At 45.1% G+C, this 23,337-nt stretch overlaps 2 protein-coding genes across 22 annotated transcripts in view; both read left to right on the top strand.

Moving 5' to 3' along the window:
- The window catches only part of LOC147012859 (disks large homolog 1-like), a 295,559-nt gene extending 280,607 nt beyond the window's left edge, over window positions 1–14,952 (top strand). For 20 of the 21 annotated variants that reach the window (XM_085854172.1, XM_085854163.1, XM_085854167.1 and 17 more), the window contains 4 exons: window positions 7,594–7,766; window positions 7,884–7,993; window positions 8,362–8,453; window positions 12,571–14,952. In XM_085854172.1, the coding sequence (XP_085710298.1) occupies window positions 7,594–7,766; window positions 7,884–7,993; window positions 8,362–8,453; window positions 12,571–12,677 (482 nt within the window). In that variant the 3' untranslated portion in view covers window positions 12,678–14,952. Of the gene's footprint in view, window positions 1–7,593; window positions 7,767–7,883; window positions 7,994–8,361; window positions 8,454–12,570 lie in introns of those variants that run through there. The other variant, XR_015051089.1, reaches the window with a different exon arrangement.
- Window positions 14,953–15,147: 195 nt separating this feature from the next.
- LOC147012858 (uncharacterized) lies at window positions 15,148–22,166 on the top strand. The gene is made up of 2 exons (XM_085854186.1): window positions 15,148–17,293; window positions 19,878–22,166. The coding sequence occupies exon 2, from the start codon at window positions 19,978–19,980 to the stop codon at window positions 20,719–20,721; it is 744 nt and encodes a 247-aa protein (XP_085710312.1). The 5' UTR covers window positions 15,148–17,293; window positions 19,878–19,977; the 3' UTR covers window positions 20,722–22,166.
- Window positions 22,167–23,337: the final 1,171 nt, after the last annotated feature.

Below are 23,337 nucleotides of genomic sequence, written 5' to 3'. Positions count from 1 at the left end.
CCAGCGGTTTTGGGAATTGGTATATAAAAATGCTGCTCATAAAAGGGGAACCCAACAGTGTTTTCGAGTTCCTTTTTGAGTCGATGTCCATGTCAGCAGTAACAGTATCAGTATCAGTATTAGTATTAGTATCAGTATTAGTATCAGTATTAGTATCAGTATTAGTATCAGTATTAGTATCAGTATCAGTATTAGTATTAGTATTAGTATTAGTAGTAGTTTGTTCATGTTGGCAGTAGTAGGTGGGTGTGAGGGGGAGGGTGTGGGTTATGATGGATCGTCCTTGCGTCCGCGTGTCCACGGGTAGGTTCATAGGCTGCCACTCAACGATTTAAATGGCTGCATCTCCACTATTGAAAGTAGACGCTTGCCTCAACAATTGGATTTTTTTTTACACTCAACGACTTTTAAACGGTACCACTCAGCCATTTTCATTGTTTACAATGAACGATTTAAATTGCTGTCACTCGCCTTTGTTTTTTGACGCTGGCGCTTGGAAATTTTAATCGTTTCTATTGAACGTGCTAAATCGCTCAAACCCCACTATTGAAAGTAGATGCTTGCGCTCAACAATTGGATTTTTTTTACACTCAACGACTTTTAAACGGTACCACTCAGCCATTTTCATTGTTTACAATGAACGATTTAAATTGCTGTCACTCGCCTTTGTTTTTTGACGCTGGCGCTTGGAAATTTTAATTGTTTCTATTGAACGTGCTAAATCGCTCAAACCCCACTATTGAAAGTAGATGCTTGCGCTCAACAATTGGATTTTTTTTATACTCAACGACTTTTAAACGGTACCACTCAGCCATTTTCATTGTTTACAATGAACGATTTAAATTGCTGTCACTCGCCTTTGTTTTTTGACGCTGGGGTTTTGAAATTTGAAGCGTTTGTTCTGAACGTGTTAAAACGCTCAAACTCGACTATTTTAAATAGATGCTGCCGATGGACAATTGGAATCATAGCCAAGCTAGACATCGAAGTGTGAACATCCTCGTCATGCCGAAGAAAAGTTTGAAGAATGCTGCAAATAAGTGTCCTGGCCGTGGCCGTGGACGCTGACGCAAGGACGATCCATTATACTGACGTCTTTCAGCCTATGAGTAACTTAAAAGTAACGTTTGTCGATGTTTGGCAACGATCGCGTAACGTGCCAACAACACGTTAATAATAGGTTAGAAATAAGTTTCGGGTACGCTAAACATTACCTCGGCGTGTCTCAACTTATGATTAACTTACAAGTAGCATGTGTTGACGTCTGTCAACGATCGCAGACCGTGCATACAACTTGTGGCCAGCGTAGCGGAACATGTGAGTCATACGCCGGCATACGTCGTGAAATTTCAAGCATGAAAAAATTTGAGGACAACCGAAAAGTACAACGTTTAAAGCCAACGTACAACGACGTATGGCAGTGTTTTTCAGCGTGCTCTCAATGTTATCAAAACTTACCCATAACGTATTCAACGTGTGCCAGCGTTTTAGAAAAAAAATTCAAAAATCGGCATACGTTGGCTAAAACGTCAAGGTGTGACCGGGCCTTTAGGAGCAAGTTTAACTGGGACAATGATGATTCTAAAATCTGCTCTCCTTCATTCCATGGAGGTCCCCTTTTGATTCACACCCATCGCTTCCAAACACTGCCAGTGCTGTATTAGCTGGAAACCAAGTCAATGATCATAATGCCAGGGATATTGGAGAAGCAATCATTGATAAAATGGAATGGAAAAGTGTGCTGCAACATTCGTTGAAGAAGGACCAAGCCATAACATTTAACTTGAAGGTTGTGTCAAAATAAGAGAAGTGATCCACATTTGCCTGTTGTTGGCTTAATGGTTAGCGTGGTGGGCTTGTAATCCAAGGGTCCTGAGTTCAAATCCAGCTTAGCCATATAATTAATACCACATGGGGCTGACTCAGCCTGTGATCCTTCTGAGGTCAGCAAAATGAGTGCCAGCTTGCTGGGATGATTGAGCCATTCGAGTATCCTGCGTCGGAGTGGTGACCCATCCAGGATTGTGTCCAATAGCCCAGCAGACTGCTTCTGCAGCACTGACGCTCTGTACAAAGTATGGTCCCAATGGATGGACATAAAGATAATGATCTTCTTCTTACATATCACAAATTACAGCTCACAGATCTAAGTCGAAGTGGGACAGCCAAGTCACAGCACAGTCTGTTGTTCGGTGGATTACCTTAAATCCTTCATCAACTTTCCGTAGGTGATGCTCATTCACATTGTTATGAATAGTCTGATCTGGGTAACCACAGTGACATGCTGGGCTGTCTTTGAAATTCCATTTGTGGAAGTGTTGTGATGTCCTTGCCTGGAGAGCACAGATCCTGTTGAGTGCAGTCCATAGTTTCTGGGGGAGGTTGAAATCTGGAGGCTCTTCTGTCGGATCACTGAACAGTTCTTTGTTAGCAATGTTGTTGGTTGTCCAGAGATTGCGCCACTTGTCATTTGTGTAAAACCCCGCATCACTCAAACCATTTGCAGAACCCCATAAAGGTTTGCGTGACTTGAGTCGCATATTTGGTAGATTCTGCACATCTTCATGGATTGGAAGCTTTGGGTTGGTTTTGATGCAGTCAAACTCTCTCAGGTTTCTTGCCGTCTGGCACACATCAGGGGGTGGGATGTTTAGATAGGACTGGAAACTACTGCACGGGTGTTGGTTTCAGTGTAACGCTGATATCCGCATCAGTATTTTCAGGACAGTGTCCAAGTGGTTCGTGTTGCTGCTCTCTGCCCAAACATGAGAACAGTATTCCGCTGCACAGTCGACTATAGCAAGGCTATCAGTGCGAAGATTGCATGCACTTGATCCCAGCTGGTGCCTGCTCATTTCTGGATAATGTTTACCCTGGTCTTGATATTTTCTTTGACCCATTTTAGGTGTTCTTAGTACGTGAGGCTGTGATGAAAGATGACTCCAAAGTACTTGGGGAACGGTTCGTTCTTGACTGGTTTGCCGCAAAAGGAAACCTGGAGTTTGCTGGTAGCCAGTTGGTTACTGAGATGGGAAGTGGTAACTGTGGTCTAGTTGGGTTTTGGTGGAGGTGCCAGAAGATGAAGTATTGCTCCATTACATTTAAGTGCTGGGATAGGGTACTGCTGAGATCTTCAAGGTTGATTGCTTGGGTAGCAAGTGCAAGATCATCGACATAGGCAAACTCTCTGGAGGTGGTACAAGACATGTTGTTCACATATATATGTTGAAGAGGATTGGAGCAAAGACTAGACCCTTCAGGAAGACCATCATTCAGAGTCCTTATGGACCTTGTTTGCTCTCTGAGTGAAACCCTATATCTTTCACTGCTAAGCATAGAAGAGAGGACACGCATTGTGGCTTGGCACTGGAAAAGTATCATATGCTGATGAAAGGTCATTTAGTGCAACACCTGTCTTCAGTGTGTGTTGGTAGCCAGTCTCAATGTGGGTGGAAAGTGCAAGTACTTGATCAACACAGCTCCTACCAGGTCTGAAACCAGCTTGTTCCTTGGGAAAGTTGAGCTCAAGCAGTGACGAGTGCCTGGCCAGAACGACTTGCTCAAACAACTTGTATGTCTTACATGGTAAAGATATTGGCCAACAGCTAGTTGGGTCAGCAGCAGGTTTCCCTGGTTTAAGTATGGCAATAACTTTAAGCCTTTCTCCATGTTGATGGTCTGACTCCAGTTGCATGGATATTTTGCCAGTTTTTTCTCTTCCTTTTCTTTCTTAGCCCCTTACCGAGATTGGCCTTATGCCTTGTTTTGGGTGACTTTCATTAAAAACAAAAAAAGTGAAAAGAGAAGCCAACCAATCATGTCCGTGAGGTACCAAGTTCTTCAAGAATTCCAGGTAGTTGCCATCAATTCCTGCTTGTTTGTGTGGAGGAAACGCCAGTGTCAATGTCAGCGCTTGGTGTAGCAGGAAGAAAGCAGGGATGTTGGAGGACATTATAAAATGGTCTTGGAGAGTTCCTCATGGACTTCTCTGTGAGCCTCCTTAGTTGAGACAACTTTAGAGTTGAAGAGCAGCCTAAAAGCAATGACATTAGCTGATACATTGGGAGGTTGATATTGAGCAGGTGAAACTCCAAGATGCCTTCATATGTTCCATGCCTTTCTTACTTGAATGAGTGAAATAAAGCTCCTCCATAGTCTCCTGAGATCTTTATCATATGGCCATGTACAGAGATTCCATGAGCTCAGATGCAACATCTGGACCCCCAGAAGTTTCATACTGTTGGAGGAGTTAGTTAGTTTCTGGCAACCAACAAGGTGTGCAGCATTTGTGAAAACCATGTGGGATGTTGTTTTTAGCTGCATCTATCAGGATCTTGCAGAGCTGCAGTCACACTTCGGGACAGGGTTGAGGCTGGTGATCTGCTCCTCAACTTCTTTTGTGAAAGCCTCCCAATTCGCTTTCCAAAAGTTCCAGCAGGCCTTACGTCTGGACGTAATCGAGTGAACTTCTATTCCAATGTCAATTAATGCTGGTAGATGTTGGCTGTGTGGAATGATCTTACGAGATGCGTAAAGAGGGTGTCCATTACCATCCCTGGAGACAAAACAGAGGTCAGGATTGTAGTCCTTCCTCCATATACATGAATGGAAAGTGCCTGGATGCTTGGCATCGTGTCAGAGATAGCATTCACAAGCAGAGGTCCAAGCCACCAGTTGTTAACCTGCCTCATCTGAAGTATATCCCCATGAGGTGTGATCGCTATTGAAATCACCAGCATGAACTTCAGGATAAGCAGTTAGGGTTAGCGAACAGCTTGGTCAGTCAGCATGATAGTGCTGGAAGCAGAGATGTTGACTCGAGTCGGCGACTTGGACTCGAGTCGCAAATTTATGACTTGCAATTTGACTTGAGACTTGGCCTTAAAGACTTGAGCTTGTAGACTTGTTGACAATGACGATGAATGAATGAATCCAATATCAAAATCAATATATCTCAGTGATGTGTTTGCGACTACTTTTCATGTGACATCTGGTCGGATGTGATTATATTTATAAACAAAGACCGCCGGAGTTGCGTGCCAAAGGGAGCACAAATTCGGTAAATTGATCCCGCCGAGCTTACAAAAGTATTCGTTCGGATTAGGGTTAGGTATTAATCAGGTATTAATCACCAATCTTCCATATTCGAAGCAGAATCACCAAGATTAATGACATGCAAAAGACGGAGTCTGGTTACCAGTTTGAGTTAAAGCAATTCAACTTTGGAAAATAAATGACAGGGAAAAAATATAAATGACAGAGTACACATGCCCAAAAAATCAAGCTAATGACTCATGTAAACCTTTTGAGTATGAAAGGCTTACACGTACCAAGGTCTATGATAATGATATTATGACGTGACACTTGACTTGAGACTTGGCTCGGGTGACTTGTTGACATCTCTGGCCGGAAGGAACCACTCTACCTGAGGTGGTTTGTACACGGTGATTGTTGTTTTCCCCAACTTTTACAGTAGCTTTGAAGACATTATTGGCACTAGATTCTTTAAGAATATAAAGGTCAGTCAGGTTGTGTAGTAAGTAGGTTGTAATGCCATACTTCACATAATGCACTGCTGCAGTAAGTTTTGAAACCATAGATGTGGAGCTTTGGAGGCACTGGAGTCATCCTCAACGTGTCTCTTGAAGAACAAGAACATCGACATCGAGGTCTTCAGCAGTTCTTGATATGTAGTCACGTTTTGCTCATGACATACCTTCCACATTTAATTGGTACTGTATTTTAATTGGTAAATGCGAAGTTCCTTGTACTGCAAGACAATTGGCCCAAAAAGGGCCGTTCATAAGAAAGTTGTGCTGCATTTGTCGATGTGATGACATTGATTAATAACAGGGTGGAGCATGGGTAAGTTGTCATCTCCCACCCTGATTATGATGATCGGGTCACAGGGGTCAAAACTGACTTGAGCTGATCAAAAAAAACAAAAACCGAAAGACGAGAACGATAAGGATAATGATGCACAGCAATAATAATGATACATAATGATAAGAATTATAATGGTAATGATAACGAGAACGAAGTCAATGGCATGCCATCGCAAATCCCCACCGAAAGCAAAGTTGAAAAATGGCAAAAGGTTCCACCAGTTCAACCAATGAACAAATATCAAATTTTGAGTTTAAAAATTTTTTTCCCCCACTTTGACCCCTGTGAGTCCAAGTGAAGTCACCAGCATGAATTTCATGAGCTTGAGGGTCATATCCCCTGGGGCATGAACTTGGGGATCAGATTCCATTTATAATTTAATTTATAGATGTGCCATAATTGCATTTTTTGGTATCTCACCTTTTCACCCCATCCGAGGGTCGCAGTGTGGGGCGTTGGGGTGGGGGTGAGGGGTGCGGAACCAAATATGATACTGCTCTTCCACATTCTTGCCCTATGGTGATCATAACTGCCAAGTTTGGGAAATTTCTGCATGACCATTTAATTTAAGAGATAGTGTGACGAACAGACATTAGGAGCCGATAACAGCTCGGTTGTTGTTTTTTGTTTGTTTTTTTTCAAGCGTGGAGATAATTATAATCTGTATTCAATGGAGTAAGTGTATCAATGTCCAGCCACTAATGGCACCTTCTATAAAATTGATCTATGTTGTTTATGTTCCTGTTAAGAGCATAATAAAAATTGCATATGTGCTGGGAGTATGCAGTGTCAGGTTATGGGCACAAAAAGACCCCCCCTCCTCCTGTGAGGGTTTTTCCTGTAAACGTAACACAGTGCAAGTGGTTTACTGACTTCTGCTGCACACATGGGGGGTTATTAGCCACGGCAAATCGTTTTTTATGCCGCACCCCCCCCCCACACTACACCACTACCCCATTCCCCCACCCCCTCCCAAGGCCTCTCCTGAAGGGTTCGGGTGTTTCTAGTGGTACAATATAATAAATAAAAAACAGCCTTTTTATAGCCATTTTTCCCTGCTGAGCAGGGGATTAGCTTTTTGCGGGCTCCATGCAATCATGGTTCCCTTCTTGAGGCAATGTTTTATGGCCGGATGTCCTTCCTGACGCCAACCCTGGTCGCCTCTTACGACACACAGGGATATGGTACACCTATTCTAACCGGGACCAGTACACTGGTACTCATTTCGCCAACCTCGGAAGGATGACAGGCTGAATCAACCCCCTGGTGTTAATTCAGTGGTAAATGGGGCTCAAACTCAGGACCCTAGGATCCCAAGCCAGACACTCTAAACACGAAGCCAACACCAGGCTATTGGTGCAATATAATTATGATGGTAATACTGTACATGGTATTGGTACATGAGTACATATTTTAATTACGTACGATTGCAATGTGTGTCTATGAATTAGTACTGTTGGAACGTAATTACAGGTATGTCTATTATAAGCATGCAATTGGAACATGAGTATGTCTTCTAATTGCAGAACACCCCAGTACACAAATATCACACAAAATACACCACACACCAAAACAAGTCCTGGCAAGGGTCTGAAATCTCTGGTTGTCCTTTCTTATTTCTTTGTTTTTAGGTTTTTTTATTTGAGGGCTTAAGATTACATTGACTCGGTCCACACCCTCAGCCGCTCTCCCTTTCTTGCACGGCAGATACAACAAGACCTCGGCGAGACTATGAGGTCGACGGACGCGACTACCACTTTGTTCCGACCCGTGAACAAATGGAGCGGGACATCCAGGACCACCGGTTCATCGAAGCGGGCCAGTACAACGGCCATCTGTATGGGACCAGTGTGCAGTCAGTGCGGGCGGTGGCCGAGAAGGTGAGGCTCTCCGGCAACCAATTGTTTGACATTCCAAATGTTTGTCCTTCCAGAGTTTTGTTTTAATTCTTGCAACAAACTTTAGACACATTTGATCTCAGACACTTGCTTCTGCAGGGCAAGCACTGCATTCTGGACGTCTCCGGTAACGCGATAAAAAGGCTACAGTTGGCTCAGCTGTACCCGGTGGCCATCTTCATCAAGCCCAAGTCCGTCGAGCACATCATGTTCGTCTCTTCGACTCTCTTTCGTGTCCTGACGGGTCTATGATTGATTACGTTTGGCTGTGTGTTGAGTTCTACCACCTTGTAGTTGAACTGTAGTGTTGAACCTTGCACTGTTTAATGAAACACTTTACTTTTCATTCCAGTCTATGAGAACTTTTATCCCAAAGATCATGGGCTCCACTTTTGAGTTCAAATCCAATGTTGAAGTTGCAGTTTAAGAAATAATTTTTCCATGGGTGAACATCCATTTAGCAGCTTTCCAAAGGCCTGTCCTTGTGAATTTTGTCGTTTCCTGCATGTTTGTTTTTCACTCGAGCTCATCTGTAGCTTTTCCCTCGATTGCCTAAGCTGCTCATTCTTCCTGTTAGGGAGCTAAACAAGCGGCTGACAGAAGAACAGGCCCGAAAAGCCTTTGAGCGAGCGGTGAAACTGGAACAGGAGTTCGGAGAGTTTTTCACAGGTTGGTATGCAATTTGTATTTGCATCCTCGTGCCTTTTGACCCATGCCTCGTGCAATATCTAAGAATTGTGGGTTTTTTCACGTTTAATTCTTCAACCTGAAAGCATGAATTTTGAGTCTCACAGAAGTGATTGGTAACAAACTAGAACACAACTCTAGATAGCGTGGCAGATGTCGCCCCCCCCCCCACCCCCACATTCACCTGCACAATCATTATCAAGTTTTTCCATTATTGTCACTTGTCTTGGTCCTTGCTGTTATGGAGTCGTCTCCCACCGACTCTCTATGTTATGGAGGTGGAGCAGTGGAGTCGTCTCCCACCGAACACCCGGAATTTAGGTCGTGACTCTCGGATAAGTTCGAAGGTCACGGATCCCTTAGCGGACCGTGGTGGCCAATACTTCGACGGCGTGGAGTAGGGTTGTCTAATTTCAATATACCTAAGTACCCACGTCGTCCAACTACCGGGGAAAACCACACCCTCTGCCGACTCTGTCCGGACCGAGTCGCAGGTACCGACTCGGATCCGGCGTAACCGAGCGGAGTTACCAGAGCCGCGCTGGTCCCAATGAACAATCCACGGCACGAACGGACCTACCAATTCGCGACACGCACCATACTACGCCAATGGAGGAAAGCACAGAAAACGAGCTGGTACATTTAACACGGGGGATTTATTTTACAATAATAATCGGGGAGGGGAGCACACAGACCAGAGTTATCACAAATAAAAGGCAGGCAATGTACAATGAGCAAGGAAAAAGCACTTTAGGACGCACACAGGACGGCGCCACACACACACACACACACACACACACACACACACACACACACACACACACACACACACACACACACACACAAAAGAAATGGACCTCGTGGGTCTATTTTCAGTAGAGCCGGGTACCTCCCCGCCTCGTGCGGTTTCACCGGACCTGCACTTGTGGAGCTCAGAGTCTGTGGATGGGAACGGGGATCCCAGCTCGAGCGCTCCAACGCAAAACACCATGGTGGGACTCGAACCCACGACCCAGACCAAGCCGTTTGGCCTCCCGATTGGCTGGGGCGTGCGTGTCATGCTCGCCCTTCGCTCATTGGCTGGAGGAAACGGTCCATGCCCTTCCTTGGGACGGAGCCTCGATCTGAGGCTTTGGAGGCTCCGCCCACGCCTTCAGCCGAAAACACGTGGGCAATGGCGACCGGTTGAGTGCGGTATGGTGGCGTTGTTGTAGTGGATGTAGTAGTAGTTGTTGTTGATGAGGAAAAACCGAGCTAAAAAATAACTTGTAGCACACATGTAATTCCCATTAAACAGAAGGAAGGGTTTTAACTTTTAACACATACTTATCGAAATAACTGAACTATGGGAACTCTGGCTGCTTGTGTGCACAAGGTTTTCAAATCCATAACAATATAACTGTTCGATGTCCTCAGATCTGTCTGTCTGTCCATCAGTCTGCCCATTTTTATTTTTCTATCTTCTCCAAGACGTCTTGGCTGATTGAGTTCAAACTTGGCACCATGATAATACTAGTTGCTCTCTATAGATCGTCTGAGCCCTTTTTCGCATTTTCGCCTCGGGGTCAAAGTTACAGGGTCATCAAGTGCAAAATGACCAGTTGGTCGAATGGCCTATAAGGAAGCATCAGACGGCGACAATGCATAACTGATTTCAAAGGGTTTATTAAGAAGATTTAATTCGACCAACTAGTTTCTCGTTACTTGTCGTCTGGCCCTGTTTATCGGGCAACACGAGTTCCGCTGACTTCATCACGGCTTCGCGTGGTTATTTTAAGTTCAATATAAATTCTGTTTTCACTTTTCATAGTCGCTAAGGTTGATTAACACTCGGTTGCCTCAAGTTTTATGAAAATTGAATGTTTATATCCTCGGTCTGTGTGGAATGCATTGCATTATTGCATAAGGCATAGCTTCCGTGGACTTCCATCCGTTTCCATGCCATATAACGAGGCTGTCATAAGTTCTAGTTGATTTCTGTTTTCACTTTTGGGACCTGCTGGTGTCGCTACATGTTTAAAGAAGATGATTTTCATACAAATCCGCTCAGAAACACACTTTTCATGAGGAAAATATATTCAATTCAAATAACCGTGAGACTCTGGAAGGGACACCACATGCTTTCCGTTCACTGCTTCACCTCGTAACCTGTCCTCCTGAGGGACTGCTTATTCGTAACATCTGTGAGATTGTTTATATTTTAGATGGTTTGGGGATGTGCTCTACAAGTGTATGTGAAAGAATTCCGGTGAAAAACGGACGTTTTAAGATTTTGTTTGGGCATTTCATCGGATGGTGAACTGGCTGGTCATGTGACGCCGCACAGACGCGCAGGCAGCGAGTGATTGAGCTTCTCGGTGGCCCGAGGGTCCTTTTTAGTTGGGGTCCAGCTCTGTCCTGGATACAGCCATTAAATGCACACACTTAAGAGTATTTATTTCACGGCCATAAACGCGAGCTTGAAAATTGTATAATGATGTTGGGAATGATTCCTAGAATATGGAGATTTTTGCTTCGAGCGGCCTCGCGCGTTTATTTTAAATTCAATTTGAATTCTGTTTTCACTTTCTGTAGTCGCTAAGGTTGATTAACACTTGGTTGCATCAAGTTTTGTATCCGAGCTGACCGTCAAGTCCATTCGGGTGTATTATTTTTCATCTGTATCAATGTTTTTTCTCACTTCTGCAGAAACAGCTAATTGTATGGGTGGGACACAGCATCAAGCATCGTGTGTGTGATGAGATTAGACATTAAATGACTAATTCACTCTATCAATTGATACAATTAAATATTAAATGACTCATTTACTTCCCTCTCATGCGATGAGGTTAAATATTAAATGACTCGATCACCTCTTCTGATCAGTGATATTTAAAGCCCTGTGTTTAATGATTATGATGTCATAGACCATGTTTTTGTCCCTTTGGTAAAGTTGAACTTCATGCTGGAATTACCAAAGACCAAGCATCCTCATTGGTTGACCAAATCTCTAATCTGTGTTGATGGTGTTTGTAAGTTGTGGTTTTCGCTCTGGACCATGCCATCCATGCGTTCCCTCTCACAGGCAATGCTACGAGCAGGGGTCATTTTAGCCCAGCAATACTAAAGCAATCTAATGGATCATTGGTGTTTTATTAATATTTATTTCTCAACATAATCACCACTTTTTTCCGGTCGTTTCTACCAACGTTAAAGTTTTGTGATACCATCACAAGAGAACTGTGCATCCTACTGACTTAACTCGTACTTCACGGTGGCCATGACATCATCGTTGGAAGTTAAATGTTCTCTACGAAGGATTTTTTGAAGTTTGGGAAAGAGATGACAATCTGATGGAGCCAAGTCGGGGCTGGTGATCCTTTGTGGTGGTACTCCATTGACTGTGTCTTACTCTCAGGATCGTAATGGTGCACCCAAATCTCAGCTCCACTCATCTCATCTCCAGTCAGTCATCCCAACTCTCATCTCCAGCACTTCACATTTAACAGCACTGATAACATCGGGTTGCCCTCTGCCATCTTGACTAATGTAGCACTGAGACCTCTCATGTCAGAATCACAAAACTTTGCACCCAGTGGTGGGAAGAACTCATGTGCAGACTGCACTTTGTTTCATTCAAATATCTTTACTCGTTTTGGAGGAAAAGAATAGGAGGCATTACTTTTCAACACACCCTTGCATTGTTTTAGAGGAACCATCATGTGTAGAAGAATGGGCAATGTTTGACATTTGTGGGGAAGCTTGTTGCACATTTGTCGATTGATATGGTACGAGCAAGCCACAGGACTTAACTTACAAGAATCTTAACTTCTGTTGTATTCTCATGGAGGACAATAAGATGTAGAGCATACACCACTTCAGTATTCCATTATTGGTTTGTAATAATACATGGAGTGTGTTCTAGTGGCTTTATCGTCGACACTGAAATTGTTTTGATGACCATTTGAAATGTTCACATTTTTGGTGGATGTGTACTCAAGCTGCTTTGTGTCATGGAATATTCTGTGCTATCTTTCTTTGGATGACGAGGAGTGAATATTTATTGGAAGGAATCATGAAACACGAGTGGTTGTGCTGTTTGTGCTCTTGTGTTGTGCAGCTGTGGTTCAAGGAGAAACATTGGATGAGATTTACAACCAGGTGAAGATGGTTATCGAGGAGCAATCTGGTCCATACATCTGGATCCCATCTCGTGAGAAACTGTGAAGGAGCTAACGTGACTTCTCTCCGTCCGGAATCATTCGGCACCATCGGTTCACCCAGCCTTCCTTCCCTCCCTAATTCCCTTCCTTCCCTCCTTCCTCCCTGATGATCCCTCATGTGCTCCCTTCCCCGTGGCCTTCGAAGCCTTGCCCCACTTCAGTCCCAACTCACTGTAGCCATCAACACCAAAGTCGCATTCCCTCCCACTTCGTTCTTGTTTGTTCAGCTCGTGTCCAACTGCTGCTGCAGCTTCCATCTCCAAGCCTTCTGACCCTCCGATCCAGCCCTTCCATCTGAGTACCTGCTTCTTATTCTCCCACCAATTGGAACATCTTGTATTACTTGCGATGTTGAAATGATCCCGAATGGTTGACTGGAGGATCAAACAGCCTCAGCCCAGTTTCTTTGTTTCATTTTCTTGAAGCCTTGTGAGGGGGCTTCGGATGATGCAAGACAAAGCAAGTCGATTGTCAAGCCATCTGTTTTGTGCTGCAGAGTTGGGCGTGCAGGTTCAAAATGGCGGCGGCAAAGGGGCCAGTTCTCATGATGACCCAGTCATTCTGGGTTTGAGTGCTGATATAACACTATCGATTTAGACAAGTTGTTGGGCCCTCTTTCCAGCACCCCACACCGCTGCTCACCTGTTCAAATGGCTGTTTTATCGTCATATAGCAAGCATGGAGATGCAGCATTTTGAGACTTGTTTGAGCAGCCTGAATGTCCTATTCCTCCTGTGATCGGTACGTTAGGGTTTGCACTATAGAGTTGCGGAGGTCCATGAAGCTCACCTCTGTGTTTGTGAGACAGGGGAGTAAATGGGGATTGCACACAGCAGTGGGATTGATTGCAAGAGCAATTGAAAATAAAGGAAAGATAAGTTTGTTTGTTTTTAGGTGACCATACATCCCTCTGGTGTTCCTCTGTGCATTTGGCATGCAGAGTATTGCCAGTCATGCTGGCCTTTTGTCCTGAAGTTTCCACTCTACCTGCTTATCAATCAGGTGTAGGTAAGAGGGGTACGTTATGAAAGAAATACTTGATGAGTTTGTAGAACCCGGGTGCTTTTGCACCCTCCATGTGCATTCCTCCGCTCTCCTCGATAACCCGGGGCATGAGATGCCATAAGGGAGGACCACATAGTCTCCACACGTCGTCATGGCTTTGGTTTTGCTCTCGTTTTCTCGGAACCTTTTCTGGCAGTTTATTTTTACAACAACCAATTTCCATGAAAGAACCTTTGGACCCAGGCTGGTTCAGGCCCAGATATACCAAGAGCTTTTCCATTACCAATTCCTTGGACCAAACCACATCAAATTGAGTTTTTATTTAATTTATTTTAGCATATGAGAACTCCGTGTCACCGATATGTCACAGCGTGTTTCTTTTATTCTTCTTTTTTTAAATATATATACTTGTTTAAAAGGATAATCTTGATCGAGTTGTTTTTAATGTGAGAAATAGTATGGAGTGACATCGCTCGCTTTGTTCGACGTAGCTTGGCAACGGTTCGCATTGAAGATTATCAAAGAGGAGACGAATGTACTTTTGGTGGGTTTGAGTTGCTGGATGACACAGCATACATCTAGTTCACATGGGTTCGGGTTAGAATTGCATCGTCTGCCACCGTCATCAAATTTATCCATGCAGATGTCAATAAAAGGTGACTATGATGGTATTTTGTAATGGAAAAGCTTCCTTGGGCCTGGCAGAATCGGTTGGGACCATGCAGTATGGATCAAAGTGGAAAAGGGTTAAAATGTCCCCTTTGGTTTTGCCCTGGCTCTTCGCAGGCTTGTTTAGATGCAATGGCCACACCTGAACTCTTCACACCACCAACTTTCCCTTCAATCGACCCCTTCATTCGTGCACTCTTCCATCACTCATTCCCAATTATCATTGGCCCCATCCCCCACCCCACCCCCCTGACACTCCATCCTCTAGTACACCTGACCCGTGATCTCTCTACCACATGGCGCTTCGTCCCTCTGCAGGTAGGCACACAAGCTCTGTCCGTTAACATGGTTTGCGTGCACATTGTATCGCCATGGTGAGTTGATGAAATGGCTTGACAGCTTCATCCTTTCTATTGCTACATCATTTTGCAGAATTGGTTTAATTGTTTTCTACATAGGCTATATACTTTCAAGGGGAGTTAGCTTCTGGGTTATTCTTCTGGCATCCATTGGAATTGGGATAGACAAGCATGTAAATACTATACTTAACCAAGCGTTTCATTTTGTGCAGAAAGGGGATGTATTCCAATAAATCCACCACTGAACACATCGTCTTTTGTCATCATTTCGGGCAAAATCAAAATCTCGAACAACTACCCTAGCTTGGTCTTACACTGTGATTTGCACAAGTATTCTTCTCATTGGCAAGACTAAACAAAGTGCCCAAAATGCTAACTGTTCAACAAATCGCTTTAAGATAAAATCCTAACCTGACTTGGTGTAATGGTTAGAAGTGTTCACTCTGAATCTGGGAGGTCTGGGGTTTGAACGCCGGCCGAGTCATACCAAAGACTATAAAAACGGTACATACCGCTTCCTTACTTGATGCTCAACATTTAAATAGGACATAGCTGAGAAAAACGACCAGAGGTTGGCTTCCTGTGTGCAGGCTTTGAGCCTTGAGGCCTCCTCCTGCATTGAAGTTCGTTGACAGGGAACTCATTATAATCAACTTGGGTAAGTTGTAAACTAAAGTCAGCACCCAAAATGTGAACTATCGCACAAGGAGCTTTTAAATAACCAACTTGGTTAACTTGTAACGCTCCAACTCTTGGCGCATTTGTTTGTGACTCAAAGGTGCTCTTCTGTACCACACTGTTCAGACTGAGGATTTGAGTTTATCCACATCGACTCTACATCATGCAGCGCATACGCACATACAGGGTGTCCCCAAAAAACATACAACTTTTCATCTGCAAAGAGGATGGTCATAACATTTTTTAAAAAGATATATGGCTGGATAGAAAGCTGAAAGGTTGAAATTTATTGTAACAATGTCAAAATTGCCATCAAAATTTAAATTTTGGGATAGAATCGTCGTTTTCTTTTAGACCACATGTTCGACGTAGGCTCCATGTTGTCCGATCACTGCCTGCAAACGCGTTGTCATGTTCTCCATCACTTCGGGAAACGTTTCCTGAGGAATGTTCTGGATTTCTCAGTGGATGTTTTCCTTCAGCTGATCAAGAGTCTGAGGCCTAGGGTTTCCATAGATCCTGTCCTTGAGATACCCCCACAAGAAGAAGTCTGGAGGAGTAAGGTCAGGGAATACGGTGGCCACTCAACGTCTTCGTAGAGGGAGATAAAGCGGCCCTCAAAATGTTGGTTGAGAAAATGCCTTGTTTCCCTTGCTGTATGGGGGCAGTGCCCCATCCTGCTGGAACCACTGGGTTCTCATCTGGATCAGGTTGTTTCTCCTACGGGCCTGAGTACGTAGCTCAGGCAGATAGAATTCCTGAATCATTTCGCAATAGTTCCTCTGGTTTACCATGCAATTGCGTCCCTGGTCATCTTCAAAGAAGTATGGACTAATTATCCCATACCAACCAACCGCCACCCACATGGTGACTGAGAACAGATCGAGGCACCAGTTCAGTTGATGCATTACCAGGATTTTCAGTTCCCCAGTACCGAAAGTTTTGCTTGTTTACCTCCCCGGACAAGTGAGCATGGCATTCGTCCGTCATGTGAAGTTTTTTGAGGAAGTCTGCATCTTCCTCCAACTTTCCTGAGAACCAATTTGCAAAGTCTCGTCGTTTGCGTTTCTGTTGATCAATAAGCACCGTTTCCGTTTGAATTTTGTATGGAAAGGCATGAATGTCTAGGTGAAGGATCCTCTGAACGGTGCTCTTATGAATGTTTGTCTCAGCAGAAAGTCGTCGAATCGATTTTTTGTACTCTGAACGACCGCCTGTCTCACCATTTCCACATTTTCTTCACTACAACCTGTCCTTTTCCGACCACTGTGACCCTTGTGAAGGTCACAGATGGTTCCCACATTGGTAAACTTTGCGATGGTGCACTTTATTGTCCGAAAGTTTGGTGCATGGCGCAAGCGGATACTGAAATGTCTCGAGTAAAGACGTTGCACCTGTATGACACTTTTCGTCTGGTGCCAAAGTTCAACAATTTTCGTCCGTTGTTGTACGGTCTTGCTGTACGGTCTTGGCATTTGTTGTACCAGATGTTGTATGGTCTTGGCATTTTTCTGGCACTTGCTTGGTATCAAAATAAACTTCAGGGTTTCTGCAACAAGGAATGAAGCATTAGTGACAAAATTACTGCTTTTTGGGATCAAACGAAGCATTTTAAAAGTTGTATATTTTTGGGACACCCTATATGTACGTACACGTACATATGTATATGCATACATGCACCCGAATGTGTGCACGTACTTCCTTCCCAAGGCCTCGCTCCACCTGTACAAGACCACCATTCGGCCAGTCATGGAATACTGCAGTCACATCTGGGCTGGTGCTCCAACTCATCTTCTGTCCATTCTAGACAGAATTCAACGACGAGTTGTTAACCTGGTTGGCCATGATCGAGCGTCATCTCTGGAACTTCTCTCAGTTCGACTTTCTGTGGCTTCTGTTTCTTCTGCAGGTACTATAATGAAAGATGCTCAAAGGGCCTTTCAATACTTGTCCCTCCTTTCACACTTTCAAATTCTCTACATGTTTGGCAGCCTCTGCACACCCCAACACTGTCTATGTTTCTAAAGTCAACAAAGTACGATATTTCTCCAGTTGTTTTCTCATGCACTGCCAAGCTCTGGCATTCCCTTTCTGCATCCTATTTTCCAGTAACATTAACCTTTCCCAGTTCAAGAGATGTGAATAGTTATCTCTTTTCCCCATAATTACCCTTCCCACAATTTCTTTTTTGGAGCTCCCACCTTTGAGTGGCCTTAATGGCCCTGTGATGGGTGAATTCCCCATAAAAAGCACACACACTTACCTACACGTACATACATATGCATGCGCACACACACACACACACACACGAAGAGGAAGATGAATAAATGGAGGCAAGTGTTGAGCTTTGACTTGAGACGTTACAAGGTGACTTTCTGGAAGGGTTTTAAGCTCAGTGTGACCAAGTATTGAGCAGAGAGGAGAAAAGATCAGGAGGAGCAAGACCCTTATAGAACCAGGTTAGACCATGAGGCCACCAATATGCCTGTGATGAACAAGAAACATACCCTGAGACTCATTGTCCTGTCCGGAAATGCCAATGACATGGACAGCACGACACTCCACGGCCTCAAGACGGGAAACTGACAGCACCTGCCATTGTGTGGCTATATAACCATGGTACCTCTTTTGAAAACCTTATACACTGTTATAAGCTGAAGAAGGACTTGGTCCTGTGGACCAGTGGTGAGTTGGATGCCAACTTTTGAGATGTGATTTCCCCAAGAAACCTCCAAACAATTGCAGAACTAACGGAAGGCTGAGTGTTTTCATCTGGGGAACAGAAGGATAACTCTCCCGGAAGTATCCTTGACTCCGAATTTTCTATCCATGCATTTATTCTCTTGTAAGGACAAATCTGAGTACAATTTGCATCTCGGAGAATTGCCAGAGACGGTGTCATATCTTGGACCACTTTTGTTTTTTTGTGAACATAGTCGAGGCTCGTAGAAGAGCTAGTACACTGAACGGATCAGGACGCAAGACAAAAATGGGACACAAAACATGCATTCATGGGGTGGACACGATGGATACAGAAGGAAACAACAAGGAGGGAAAATTGGGAGGAGGAGGGATTTGGGTGGGGTTAACTCGGGTGTAAAATATCATGGTTTTGGATTGGGGGCGATCTGAGGTGGTGGTGAACAGCTGTCTTGAATACCTGGAGGGAAGAGCAAGATTTAAGAGGATGTGTAAGTTGGTTCAACAGGCATGAAAAAAGAGGACCAAATTCGTGGGGGTGATCAGTGATCCTGGATTTCGGTAGTTTCACCAGAAAAGGGGGGGGATGAAAAGAGCAGAGGGTGCCAGGCGAGAAAGGAGATTGAAGAAGACAGAAAGACTACCAACCTGTGCGATGGCAAATTGATAAGCCCATAGACTCAGCTTCATCATGGGGAATTCCAATGGTCTTGAAGGTCTTGGTTTCCATGGCATTGATCTGAGAAAGATGTGAGGCAGGGGAGAGCAGTACTCCATCAAGCTGCAGCTGAAGGCCTTTCAGTGGATAGGAATTCAGGTATGCCAAAGTAGGACTTTGTATGATGGAGGATGCCCAGTCGGCAGCTGACTTTGGAGGCCAACTTTGAGATGCGGTTTTCCCGAGAAAGATCATGGCTGATGGTGAGACCCAGGAGTTTGAATGCCAACTTCCTCAAGGGGATTGTTCAGAAAGATGGAGGTTGGGGGATTGCCAGATGGTCCTTTTGGAGAGAGAGAGATTTGTCAAGATTGAAAGCCTATTAAGTGTTTGACCAGCTTGTGATTTTTTTTTTTTTTTCAAGGTCTGGAGAGAGGGAAGAGGCTGCAATCTGTCTGTAAGAAGGATGAATGATGTCATGGCAGAGTGTGGAGATCAGCAAATAGATAAAGAGGATTTTCCAGAGAGATCATTGATGAAGATTAGGAATAGGACTGGGTCCAGAACCTTGCTTTGGGTACTCCAGCCTCGACAGGGAGGAGTTGAAAGGATTCCGTTGAGAGCCACTACGAGAGTAGAGGAAGTCAGTAAGCCATGTGTGGAGTTGGCCTTGGATGCCATTGGCAGAGAGTTTGTAGAGTAAGGTAGGATTACAGATAAAAGGCACAAAATATGCCCAGAGAGACGGCCCTGATCTCATGTCTGACATTGAGGGCCTCCATCCATTGTTCGGCGAGTAGAAGCAGCATGTCCAAGGTGGAGTGACCTGTATTGGTCTGAAACCAAATTGGTGATAAAGATGAGTGTGGTGAATTGAAGGTCGTGACGTGTGATCACATGTTGCACGGCTCGAGCACGGAATAGATAAAGCTAAGGTTCCGCTCGGTCGGGGGGATTGTCCCAGGGGCATTGTCGTTTACGGCGGCGATTCACTTGGTGCTCGTTGAATGGTGAGAATTGAGAGTATATCGGACTCCGGGCTTATACTGATTTATTTTGCGGTGATTAGTTGCACGTGTATACCTTACTGCTTATGTACTCCTTGCTGCACCTGTATCCCCTGATGTGCCCGTAGAAGCGGCTTCAATCAAATGGAATAAAGCCTACACTCTGAAGGTTCTTCTCTCGTTCTCATTTCAATTTATTCCATTTGGTTTTCTCGGCTCTCTCAACCAATGATGGACAAGATCTACAATCCAGAGAGGTTCGACGCAGACCCAAACGCGACTGACTCAGAAATGAAATGGTCGCATTGGTTCCGTTCCTTCTCACACTATCTGACCATCATCGAAGAGGGAGCCGACAAATTGGCCGCCCTTGTGAATCATGTCTCGCCCAGCGTATACAGGCTCTTCTCGGAGTGTGACACCTACGAAGCAGCGATCGACGTGCTGCAGGCGCTCTACGTGAAGCGCAAGAACGAGGTATACATACGACATCTTCTCAACACACGCAAGCAAGCAGCCGGGGAGACAATCGATCAGTTCCTGCAAGCTCTGAAACAGCTGGGAAAAGACGGCAGCTTCCGGGCCGTAAACGCCGAGGAACACCGAAATGAAGCGACCCGGGAGGCATTTATCCAAGGACTCAGATCAGCCCACATACGGCAACGCTTACTAGAGAAAGCGCAACCCACTCTTGAAAAGGTAGTCGACCAGGCTCGAGCGATGGATACGGCTCAGCAGCAATCTGAGTCATTTGGGACACCGATGCTGCTAATGAACGCCGCTACGATGGAAACTCAAGGAACCCCACAGACACAGACACAGCCTGACACAGGGGATGGAGAAAAACCCGAGGAGTCGGATACCCAGACCTCGTCAAACTCCTCAGCAACTACTCCGGTTGGTAAATGCTTCTTTTGTGGGTACCAAAGACACCCCGCCACAAATGCACCGCCAGAGATGCCACATGCATGAATTGTGACAAGAAAGGGCATTATGCCAGGGTATGTAAATCTACTCTAAGGAGAAATAAACCCACTTCTGCGGCTCTCTACTCACAAAAGAAACTAACTGCAGCCTCACCGGGGAATCTATCCAAGGCTATCATCAACGTACGAATTAACGGGCATATGGCTGAGGCTCTGATTGATACCGGTAGCTCTGAAAGTTTCGTCAACAGCTCGCTAGTGAAGGGCAGGAAATGGAAGATCCACCCGACAGACAATACGGTATGCATGGCCGCCACATCACTACAGTCCCGCGTACGAGGGTACTGCAATGTTGAATTGGACGTAAAAGGGTACACGCATCGGGATGTAAGGGTACTGGTGCTTCGTGATTTATGCGCAGACGTAATTCTGGGTCATAATGTCCTCAAGCAGCACACGAGCGTCGAAATACCCTTTGGAGGAAGCAAACCTCGTCTAATTTTAAATGCTTTGACCACCGCAGAGGTAACGTCCCCCCAGCTGTTTGCTAACTTGTCGCCGGTCTGTAAACCGATAGCGATCAAATCGCGGCGATATACCACTGCTGATATGAACTTCATCACTTCAGAGACCAAGCAATTACTGGAAGAAGGAATTATAGAACCGAGCGATTCGCCATGGCGCGCACAGGTGTTGGTCACCGCCAATCAGAATCATAAGAAACGAATGGTTGTCGATTATTCCCAAACGGTCAATCGTTTCACCCAACTCGATGCCTACCCTTTGCCGCGCATAGACGAGATGGTCGAACGCGTGGCCAATTATAAGATATTCAGCACCATCGATTTGCGAAGCGCCTATCATCAAATTCCCATCCAAGAGGAGGACAAACCTTACACCGCATTCCAGGCAGGTAGACGCCTCTACCAATTCAGGAGGATTCCGTTCGGTGTCACGAATGGAGTAGCTTGCTTCCAACGAGTTATGGACGACATCATCTCAGATGAAAACCTCAAAGACACTTTTGTTTACGTGGACAATGTCACAGTGTGCGGTAGGGATCAGGGGGAACATGATATGAATCTGGACAGATTCTTGAGCATTGCTAGAAAATATAATCTGACCCTCAACTACGAGAAATGCGTATTCTCGGCAAGGTCAATTGACCTTCTCGGCTACACGATAGCCGACGGCACGATTAAGCCTGATCCTGAACGATTGCGCCCACTTCGTGAGCTACCCCCACCTCAGGACCTGCAGACAATGCGCCGGGTGATCGGCATGTTCGCTTACTATGCAAGATGGATTTCGCAATACTCCGAGAAAATACATCCCCTAGTGCATTGCAAAAACTTCCCACCAGATGCTGCTGTTGTAAAAGCTTTCCACAACCTCAAAGATGATATCAGTAATTCCGTGGTATTATCGATCGATAGCTCGGTGCCCTTCGTGGTGGAAACAGATGCTTCTGATCACGCGATAGCTGCTACGCTTAATCAGTTTGGGCGACCCGTCGCGTTCTTCTCGAGAACTCTCTCTGGAAGCGAGCAGAGACACTCGGCAATAGAGAAGGAAGCGTACGCCATTGTCGAAGCCCTACGTAAATGGAGACACTATTTACTGGGAAACCATTTCACGCTCGTTACGGACCAACGATCAGTGGCATTCATGTTTGATGGGAAAAATAACGGGAAAATTAAGAATGAAAAAATTATGAGATGGCGGATAGACCTAGCCTGCTACAGTTACGACATAGTTTACCGGCCGGGGAGGGAAAACCCTGCTGCAGACACCTTCTCTCGGGTCTACTGTTCGGCGACAATCAGTCGGGCTTTGCAAGACCTCCATGTGTCTCTGTGCCACCCGGGGGTAACCAGAATGGCACATTTCGTGCGCAGACAAAACCTTCCCTATTCTATTGAAGATATTAAACAAATGAATGCTTCATGCCCTGTTTGTGCTGAACTAAAACCCAGATTCTATGGCGCGGCTTCTGGCAGATTGATCAAGGCCACTTCTTCCTTCGAGAGACTAAACATTGACTTCAAAGGGCCCCTGCTGACCGAGACAGACAACAGATACATATTCACTGTTGTTGATGAATATTCAAGGTTCCCTTTCGCATTTCCGTGCTCGGATATGACCTCGGGCACTGTCGTGAAATGTCTGTCTGACCTCTTCGCTATGTTTGGGAAACCTTCGTACATACATTCAGACAGAGGGCCGTGTTTCATGTCGGCCGGGCTAAAACAATTCCTATTAGAGCACGGCATAGCAACTAGTCGAACGACGGGTTACAACCCACAGGGTAATGGGCAGGTGGAACGATATAATGGAGTTATTTGGAAAGCCGTAATCCTGGCGCTGAAATCGAGAGGACTGGGGCCCGAGCAGTGGGAGGTTACCCTTCTCGACGCTCTGAATTCCATACGCTCTTTGCTCTGCACGTCCACCAATGCAACTCCTCACGAACGAATGTTTACTCACCAGCGGCGTTATGTTGACGGCCAATCGGTGCCCAACTGGCTAACCCATCCCGGAACAGTGTTCATGAAACGCCCGGTACGACAAAGCAAGTATGAACCCATGGTGGAAGAGGTCGAACTCGTCGATACTAATCCAGAGTATGCTCATGTAAGGCTCCCGGATGGCAGGGAGACCA

This window comes from Eptatretus burgeri, chromosome 14, assembly GCF_056783735.1.
Source record: "Eptatretus burgeri isolate ZD-2024b chromosome 14, Ebu_testis_v1, whole genome shotgun sequence".
Lineage (NCBI taxonomy): Eukaryota > Metazoa > Chordata > Myxini > Myxiniformes > Myxinidae > Eptatretus > Eptatretus burgeri.
Note: the sequence above shows the minus strand (reverse complement) of the source record. Positions and strands in the feature narration are given on the sequence as shown.